General features: G+C 31.1%; 1 protein-coding gene across 1 annotated transcript; it reads right to left on the bottom strand.

Annotated features, from left to right (window-relative positions):
• Window positions 1–6,394: 6,394 nt before the first annotated feature.
• Window positions 6,395–9,449, bottom strand: LOC114329946 (uncharacterized). The gene is made up of 2 exons (XM_028279233.2): window positions 7,272–9,449; window positions 6,395–7,196 (listed from the first exon to the last, which is right to left on the bottom strand). The coding sequence occupies exon 1, from the start codon at window positions 9,447–9,449 to the stop codon at window positions 7,332–7,334; it is 2,118 nt and encodes a 705-aa protein (XP_028135034.2). The 3' UTR covers window positions 6,395–7,196; window positions 7,272–7,331.
• Window positions 9,450–10,651: the final 1,202 nt, after the last annotated feature.

Raw genomic sequence — 10,651 nt, forward strand, 5'->3', positions numbered from 1 at the left:
TTTTGCATCGAGATTTTAGAATTTTGGTAAGTACAAAGTTTATTTTAAGATTAATTTATTAAATTTCTTACATTTCCATAAAAAATCAATTAATTTTGATATATTTTCTGTTTGTGATGGTCGTAATTTCATTTATTTTAAATCGTTAGTTCGTAATTTGACATTACGGGAAGTTACATACAACCCAAATTAACAATAAGGTATGTTGTTTGTTTAACATAGTACGACGTTATTGGCAGTTAAACAAAATCTAAATTATACGGTGTGTTGTATGGTAAATTAGAGATAAAGAAATATAGTAAGTTTAATTGATTGATTTTTAAATTAATTATTGTGTATTATTCATATTAAATCTACCTATATTTTTAATAATTTCTTTTTTGTCTTTACAGAACATTGAAATATCTGAAATATCTTGTGGTAAAAGATGTCTAGTGGAAGTGATTACAATCCAGTTTCGGATGAATCTAGTGGAAGTGATTACAACCCAGTTTCGGATGAAGACAATTTGTATGATTCCGATGAACTACTGGAATGTTTCAAGACGTATATTCAGCTTAATCAGCTTAAACCCTCAGCTTAAACCCTCAGCTACTCCCAGACGCAAAAGTAATAGCAGCCTAAAGACAGACGTATATCAACCCTCATCACACGGTAATAATAATCTCCATCTCACTACAAATGATGTTGATTTATTAGAAGTCAGCAAGGATAATATTTCTCAACAGACGTCAGACTGCTTAGGAATTGTACCAGTGCTTTGCAATGATAGTACTAACTTAAATCAATACGTTGAAGATATAATGAATGCTGAGTTTGTTTACATGGACAGAAATACTAGTTTAGAAAAAGAAGTCAATTCGTCAGCTGATTCTGAGATAATGAATGTAAATGATTCTGATTCTCTCTTCGCTGAAACCTCAGACGTTTACTCAAATATTATACAAACATCACCTAATACTAATAATATAGATAATGCAGAGAACAATACTGAACAAAAGAAGTCTGAATATGTCTCTTCAACCAAAAAACGTTTAACAGCTCGCAATAACCGAGAAAAAGGAAAAGAATATATCGGATTCCGTAGGTTAGACAAAAAGTCTACAAACAAAATTGTCCAAGATGTCAAGCGTGAAGCAAGGCAAATGGGAGTTCGTTGTAATCTTCAGGGTTGTGGAAGATATAAATTAACCAGGAAGTGTTACTCTATATCTGATAAGAAGAGAAAAGAACTTTTCGAATTATTTTGGTCTTGGTCTTGGGACAGTAAAAAAATGTACAGCTGGTTCCAAAAAAAAACTGATACGCGATTCATTTTAACGTAAGCAGAACAACAGTTATTAAGATTAATAAAAGATGGAGAGAACAAGAAACTCTCGAAAGAAAGCAAGATTCTGGAAGACCAAAAATATCTACTGCTCATGAAGATCGTAAGCATTTTGAGAGATTAGAAGAGAATCCTTTTAATATAAATATGATGGTGATATTTATATTATTTTAATATATAAATTAAATATTATGTAATCAGATATTTGTTGTTTATTTGTTTGTTTATTTTATTATTTGTCTGTCATCTATATATATAAAAGAAAGTCGAGGTTGTGTTAGTTACACCATTTATAACTCGAGAACGATTGAAGAGATTTTTATGAAATTTTACATGTATATTCTAGCGGACTGGGAATAGGATAATATGGAGTTTCATACCCGTACGTCATAAGGGGGTTGCCCCCCCTGATATATTTTTTTAGTTTTTGGAAAAACCGTTTTTTACTATTTTTATGAGATGTAGAAGCAAAAGATACATACAATCCTAAATTTTCAATTTTTAATCTCAAACCGTTATTTTTTAATAGCCATTTAAATATTTTACATCTATATATATAAAAGAAAGTCGAGGTTGTGTTAGTTACACCATTTATAACTCCAGAACGACTAAACAGATTTTTATGAAATTTTACATGTATATTCTAGCGGACTGGGAATAGGATAATATGGAGTTTCATACCCGTACGTCATAAGGGGGGTTGCCCCCCTGATATATTTTTTTAATTTTTGGAAAAACCGTTTTTTACTATTTTTATGAGATGTAGAAGCAAAAGATACATACAATCCTAAATTTTAAATTTTTTATCTCAGACCGTTATTTTTTAATAGCTATTTAAATATTTTACATCTATATATATATAAAGGAAAGTCGAGGTTGTGTTAGTTACACCATTTATAACTCGAGAACGACTGAACAGATTTTTATGAAATTTTACATGTATATTCTAGCGGACTGGGAATAGGATAATATGGAGTTTTATACCCGTACGTCATAAGGGGGGTTGCCCCCCCTGATATATTTTTTTAATTTTTGGAAAAACCGTTTTTTACTATTTTTATGAGATGTAGAAGCAAAAGATACATACAATCCTAAATTTTCAATTTTTTACCTCAGACCGTTATTTTTTAATAGCCATTTAAATATTTTACATCTATATATATAAAAGAAAGTCGAGGTTGTGTTAGTTACACCATTTATAACTCGAGAACGGCTGAACAGATTTTTATGAAATTTTACATGTATATTCTAGCGGTCTGGGAATAGGATACCCGAATAGGATACCCGTACGTCATAAGGGGTGTTGCCCCCCCTGATATATTTTTTTAATTTTTGGAAAAACCATTTTTTACTATTTTTATGAGATGTAGAAGCAAAAGATACATACAATCCTAAATTTTCAATTTTTTATCTCAGACCGTTATTTTTTAATAGCCATTTAAATATTTTACATCTATATAAAAATTCGCCGGTCGCAGTGTTTGTTACCATACTCCTCTGAAACGACTTAACCGATTTTTATGAAATTTTGCAGTATATTGGACTGTACTGGGAGTAGGTTGCTGTCTATATTTCATACCCGTATGTCATTAGGGGGTTGCCCATGACGCCGTAACTCTCACAATAATGACGTGAAAAATATGAAATTAAGTAGGTAGACTCCTTGCTGAATTCCGAACATAACCGTACTAAAATTTTTTGTCTAGCACAATCGGTGTCCGAAATGCAATATCTCAAGCCGTAGCAATATTCTGAGGACAGAAGAAGAACGAGCGACAAATTTCATAGAAGAGAAGTGGCACAGTTTAACTTTGGGACTCAAATTGGGCAAAATATGAATTTTTTAATTTTGCGAAATTTTCAAAAAATATCTCTAAACGGAACCATAAGCAGAAGAAAAATTCTGAGCACACGAAAAGAAAAAGCAGCAAATTATAAAATTTTATTTAATTTTAATTCGTTTTGTTTAATTTTATTTAATTTAAGTATTTTATTTATTTTCGTTTATTTTATTTTATTTCGTTTTATTAAATTTTATTTATTTTTGTTAGACTATATTTTCTTTTATTTAATTTTATTATTATTTTTTAATCTATTTATTATTTTTATTTAATTTTTTTTAACTTTATTTAATTGTATTTAAGTTAATATGATTTTATTTATTTGTATTTAATTTTATTCAGTTTTATTTATTTTTATTTACGTTTATTCAATTTCATTTAATTTTAATTTACTTCATTTACTTTTTTATTTAATTTTAATTGAATTTAATTTTATTTAATCAACACCTATAGACTTGGAATCTCCCCGAACCTAATAATAAATAGATGGTTGTTTTGAATGTAGATATAATAAAGCTGTTATATTCATTATAAGATAAACAAATTTAAGATTGAAACTGTTGCACTACAAACTTTATTTTGTTACTTCTAACTAAACTTTATTATTTCAAACATCATGTGTAATTAATTAAAAATAATAATAAAACCTCATTCACATCGATTTTTGTTTATTAATTACGAATTCCTTTTGTTCATTTTAAGTTTATTGTATACAACAGTTTGTTTTTATCTATTGAGGCAGTACGAAGTCTGCCGGGTCAGCTAGTATTAAATATAATATGTCAGACCAATCCAATACTACCATATTGGGGAGGACCAAACTCTAGAAGAAAGGTATCCCTTTTTTATTTTCTTAAAACTGACAACGAAAAAATTCCCGTTTGCAAGAATATGTTTCTGTCTACATTAGGATTAACCGAAGATGAAGTGCGCCATTGGCTCAGTAAAGAGCACGAGAGTAGAAATAGTGACAGGGATGAGCCAGAGCCATTTGAAGACATCTCTAATGACGTTGAAAATGACTTGCAAATAAATGACGTAAGTAATTCGCAAGTAAGTGGGGCCGATTCTGGTCAATCAAGGCGCGCTAGGCGTAATAGGAAGTTATATTTGGGAAACTTTTTGTCCAAACTACCAAAACTTCCTTCACATTATTGCCGCAAAAATTCTAAAAAGCAATATTTACAGACAGATATTAGGTCTAAAACTCATCTTCATGAGATTTATGTTAAACAATGCACAGAGGACAATGTTGCACATGTAAGCAGAGCTCAGTTTAGTAATACTCTAAAAACATGAATATTGCCATTTATATTCCACGAAAAGACATGTGTGACAAGTGATATGCTTATAATTGTCAGAATATCACAGAAGAAGAGAATTTGGAGCACAGAGCTCGAAAAGAAGAAGCTCAAAATGAGAAAACTGAAGACAAAAAGAAGGCCATGAATGGAGAATGTCACACAATTTGCTGTAACCTTATGAAAGTCCAAACCATACCATTTATTAGGGCCAGCGCAGCATATTACAAGTTAAAATTAACTGTCCACAATTATACAGTATATAACTTGGCAACCCACGATGTTATAGCGTATTGAAACCAACAGTAACCTTAGTGCTTCAACCTTTGCTTCTTTTTTAGTGGATTATACGTCACAACTTTTAAAAATCTCTCTTAAATCAGTGGTGATATACTCGGACGGGTGTAACTATCAAAATAGAAACTCAGTTCTTTCAAATGCGCTCTTGCAATGCGATAATATATATCCTTCCATCCGACCGGGAAAGAAACCTGGAGATCCTACTGTTACGGATTTAAGAATTCTCCAATACAGGCCTGAAGGAAAAATTTATTACAAACTAAAATACACGGATGAATTTGCATCATTGCCCGTACGACCCCAAAAGCAAGATCCTGTCTATGTTCTCCTCAAGCTCTTCAAAAAGCCTCTGAACATAACTTTGGACAAATGGAGAGATCTTCAATCACTAGAGCCCATGATGAGTAAATATGTTCATGGCTTCTACGATTCACTCCCACACGATAATATCAGTCAAAGGGATACGAAAAAGAAGCAAAAGAAAATAAAAACAAGAAAAAAAATCTGAGAAGCATTAGGTGTAATTAGAAGCATTAAATTTAAGCTTCTCATGACTGTATTTTCCTTGTTTTCTTTCTTACCAGTTTTTTTAAATAAATTATCAAACTTAAGTGTTAACTGTTTTAAATGGGGTCCATGGTGTACTTTAGGGATAGTTGAGTATAATATAAAATTACTTTAGGATTTAACTGTTTATTAAACTAGACAGGTAAAAAATTACGTTAATTGAGTTAATAGAATGAGCAACAGCTCGTATTGTCAATACTCTTGGCAGCCAACAAACCTTATTGTCCAGGTTTTCTAATATCACAAGTTTTTAACAATTTTTCCCCTAAAAATGAAATTTTAGAAACAAAGTAAACAAGATTTTATCTGGTAAGTAAGGTTTCATTGGAATTATTAAGGGATAATGAGTTATTTCGCTCTCCTGAAAACCTTAGAAAATGACGTTAAGGCATGTTGCTCTGACAGTGACGATATGGCATTCTCATGGCGGGCACATCTTAAAAAAATAACAGTGAAAGGGCCTAGCCGGGTAAGATGGTGAAAAGTGCCCCCAAGCCGATTCGAATTCCATATAGGCCACTTTTTAGCACATATAGAGGATATCACTTTCTGAAATTTTTAACCCCCTAGGTGGTCACGTGACCCCCCTAGAGCCTAATTAAGCTTTTTATGTTTTTATTTTTTATCTCAGCCGCATCGAGAGCTAGCCAAAAACTTTATTTAAAAAATTTGTAAGTTTAAAAAAGATCTATATGAAAAATTTTTTTTTTTAATTTTTAGCGGGAAATTCGAATTTTTAGAACAATTTTAAACTTTTAAATAAGTCTGAAAAAAAAAACTAAGACACTCGTTTTTACGAAAATCAATTATAATGTGTATTTTTGCACAATCTTTCACCCTGAAATTTTTCAGATTTTTAAAATTGGTGAAACGTACCTTTAGAAATGAAAAACCGCATTTTTTCGCTTTTTTCGGGTATTTTTTGAAGAAAATCCAGTATTAAAAATCAGAAAAAAAATTTTGCGCATTTAGCATAATTTTTAGATTGTTCAATACCTTCTATTTAAATAATATATTCTTCATTCTTAACGATAAAATCATTAGTTTAAGAGATTTTTGAAGTTAAAACCGAAGGGATATAATGCATTACTCAAAAAAACTCTGCGTTTCATTTTAACTTCAGATATCTCGAAAACTAACGATTTTATCGTTACGAATTAAGAATATATTATTTTCATACAAAGTATTGGAGAATCGAAAAATTGCACTAAAATAGCAATTCCGCCAGTGACGTAGAATTTAGGAAGGGTCAACCAATCATTCTCCCCTGTCGTACGCCTCTGGTAGTAGCCTGAAACATTTGTTTAACATAATTTAGTAGGGTGTATAGTACCTACACTTGCTGCCAAATATGACAAGGATATGTCAAACAATCTTAAAGTACTGGGTACAAATATAATTTTTTAATTGATTAATAAAACACCTTGTAACTAGCCACATTTTATTTAAGTGATTTGGGTATTTGGTTATTGGATCTTAATCTTTTGAGCCCAAGAATCTACTATTAAAATATTTCTAATTATTAATGAAACACCCTGTATATTTATAAACGATATACATAATGAATACATTCTATAATAATATTATAGAACCCACTTAATAGTACGTATTAGTTATAACAGTATTTTAAAAAAGATATTTATTGAAGTTATTTACATAAGTGCAACAATATACATAATATTATAATACATAAATTGAATATACAGTCGACGCCGATGCTAGAAACTGTTACAAATCCTAGCCGGGACCAAGCCACTTGGACATTGTTCTATGTTATACTAGATGATGACGGAACACTATTTGGACACTATTGATTGAGCATTGGAGAGTTACGTCGAAATAATTGTTTGACCTCGTAATCTAAAATTTTTAACTTAATTTAATAACCTATGTTGAAAAAAGTTTTCCATTGCTAACATTAAAAAAAGTACTTACTTATATTTTTTGTAGGGAGCGAAATGGCCCTGTTGCAATAGTTTAATATCGTTTTTGCATTCAATCTTCATCACTATCTTCATTTATAACAGGTATAACATTGGAATCAAATATGTTTGTTAGTATTTTTGCTGGATTTACAATTTTAGCTAGATATCTTGCATTTGATAAGTAGTAGATGATAGCGGCTACATGTGAGCAACATCCTATTGTTCTGGCACCATTTGCGCAATCGCAATAATGGCGTTTGATTCCACTGGTACCAATTGAATGAGGCTGATAGTGAATGTAACAGTTGTATGTTTTAGCCTTTATATGTCTCGAACGAACTTGAATTTTAATTATGTCTGCAGTTTCTTTCAAGAACTGCAGATCCACTTTATTATCTTCAGTAATTAACTCGGCCAAATATGAAATTGATTGTTTCAGTTGATATGTACCTGTGAAGAAAGTTATTAAATCTTGTTCTGTCATTTCGGGGAAATCTAAAACATCATTGGACTGGAGTGGTTGAAATAAAGTTTTCCGCCTACCCCATCTATTTTCTTCACATTCTTGAAGCAACGTATTCTCTAAACTTTTTATTTTGTTGATTTGTGCAATTATTTCGTTTTTACTTGAAACTTCGGAAACGTATCTCTTTCCAAATGTGTTTATCAAAAAACCCGCTATCTTACAATATAGAGCTGCGTTGGGAATCATCTTGTTATCGAACTGATTATGCAGAAGTTTATACTTTTGGCTTATTACACCATGTACAGCTTCGACAACCCAACGAACCATTGTAACCATACGTGACTCATTGGCTTCTATACTTGTGAGTTGCTTCCTTTTTCCCTTTAATGCAGGCATCAGTGCTTGAAATTGAAGGTTTGACAGTTTTTGTATAACGTCGCGGAACCCTCTATCCAAAAAAAATTTATCTCCTTCCTGCAAAAGCGTTATCAATCCATTTGGGTCATTGAGAATACTCTCAAGAATTTTAGCATCGTTGTCAGTTGCATAGTACGGGCCGAGTATGTCTATGATGTAGCCATTGGTAGTGCAAATTGTAACAGGTTTACACAGAGGAGCTTTTTTTTGTCCAGAGTATGATTTTCTTTGATATTCATTATTACTGCTTTTCTCGTGACGGAGATATGTGCCATCACATACGAGACCTAGCTGATCGCCCCGAATATCATACAATATTTTGGCAACCGGCGCGGTTTGGTCGATTAAATGTTGTCGATTAGCAGCTTGAATTCCAAAACGAGATGGCAAAACATCTTTCTCAAAAGAACTTAAAATCGATGCAGAAAAATCCGATACTTGTTGAGGGCGCTCAAGTCCAAGTACAGCTGCAATTGTGTTGTTTGAGTTTCCTGATCGTAATTTAAAAAGAAATACGACCAATGCTTGAATTATATTTCTCGATTCCGTATTTCTCAGTGACGTCATCATATCACGTAGCATAATAATATTTTCCCAAGTTAAGCCAGTAAAAATAAGTAAACGCTCTTCGGATAGAGAGCACTCGCCAATTTTGTCTGTTAGTTCTTTGTCTATATCAACTCTCAAGTTTTCAAGAAGCTTTATGACGTCTGATTTTTTAATTGAACTATAATGTGTATATACTTGAATATTATTTATTTCATCTTCAAAAAAGCGTTTTTTTATTAAATGGGTAGAACAACACCGGTTGCCATCAGGAATAAATATTTTCTTGGATGTAAAGACTTGTTTGCGAGCATTAAAGGGTACATTGACAATAATAGTTGATTTTCCACATAAGAAGCAATATTTATGTGTCGAAATAGGACGAGGAAATGGCAATTCTATACACTCTTCTTCTTCTTTAGGATACTCTTCAAGTACGAACTCTGAGACATTGCTAGAAGATTGTGACAAAGTAATCGGTCCTGAACCTTGACTATCAGTTTGTGTACTTTGTGAACATTGTTCTTGTTGCGATGAATCCTGTTGTTCCTTTGGTTTTGGGTTTAAAAATTGAAACGTTGTATAACAAGATTTACAGATGTAATCACCGAGTGCACTATTTAGATTCAAAACTTGGTTTATTTGATTGGCTAAAGAATCAGACACAATGAATTTTTTATACGACGTAGCTTTTCTTTCATCGGAACCGCATTTGATGAACTTTTTGTATGATTTGCCTTTACTAGTGCTATCAGACATTACTAATCTGAAATAAATAGATTAAAGTTAGTATTAGACTAAAAAATTAGCGCAAATTGAGATTCAATGAAAAATATTATATGAGACCATAAATTATATGCCACCTTATAAACTAATCAACATTTTTTTTCACTTACAATGTAAACAAACACACATTTTCATACAGGACTGCAATAAAGACAAGTCATTCTTTCGTAAAATTATTATAAAGAAAAATTATTTTACCAGTATTTTTTGTGAATGGATAAAACACGTAAACGACTGCTAAACGGCTTGGCTCCACAGACTCCAATTTGCTTTTTAACCACTTTTTGTTTTCAATATTTCAAGTGTCCAGATCTATTACTGAAATTAATTTAAATAAAAACACGAATTGAACTTATTTCAGTAAATGTTGCACAGTAAAAATGTTGAGAATTATTTTTATATAATCTGACTAAATGTCATTTTGGTGTCAATTTTATTCCACTGCTACCTAGATACATACGCGCATCATAGCCTACTGACTTGAGCGGTTGTCGATCCACAACCGGAATCAAGCAGTGTCGAGTGCAGTTATGTTTTGGATGGGTGACCACTTTTAATCTTTGGTATTACATATTTTAAAAATTTTTTTTTGAAAGTAGTAAGTATTAAAATTGGTCTAATGTTTAAACAAAATACAAATAAACTGTTTAGAATATATATATATATATATATATATATATATATACGTTTTTTACGATTTGTTTTTTTGAGACGTAATTTCGTATGTACATGTACAAAACCATGAAGTGGAAAAAGTTATTCTATCCAACATCAATCCTTTCTCTATAAAGTAAGTCATCAAATTTTGTAACATTTGAATTGTTTTTTCACTATTTGTATATTGTAGCCTAGCATCTGATGATGTACATGACTATGTACGAAATATAATGCATTGGTTTAAATGAGAACACGTTAATGGTCTTCTTTTTTCCCTATTCAACTGCACACCCAATTATATTAGCAATTTAGTGCCTAACTGGTCAGTTGTGATCACACATCCTGTCTATATATATATATATATATATATATATATATATATATATATATATATATATATATATATATATATATTTCGTTGAAATCATATAATAGAAATATAACTTCTTCAGAAAACTTCGCTCTCCTGAGATGTTGCTATATATTTTGTTTTGATGGATTATATCACGCTGTGAAAC

Source organism: Diabrotica virgifera, chromosome 9 (genome assembly GCF_917563875.1).
Source record: "Diabrotica virgifera virgifera chromosome 9, PGI_DIABVI_V3a".
Lineage (NCBI taxonomy): Eukaryota > Metazoa > Arthropoda > Insecta > Coleoptera > Chrysomelidae > Diabrotica > Diabrotica virgifera.

What these genes read in the sequence shown, in the direction of transcription:
- LOC114329946 (XM_028279233.2), bottom strand. Translation starts at nt 9,449, where the DNA reads ATGTCTGATAGCACTAGTAAAGGCAAATCATACAAAAAGTTCATCAAA.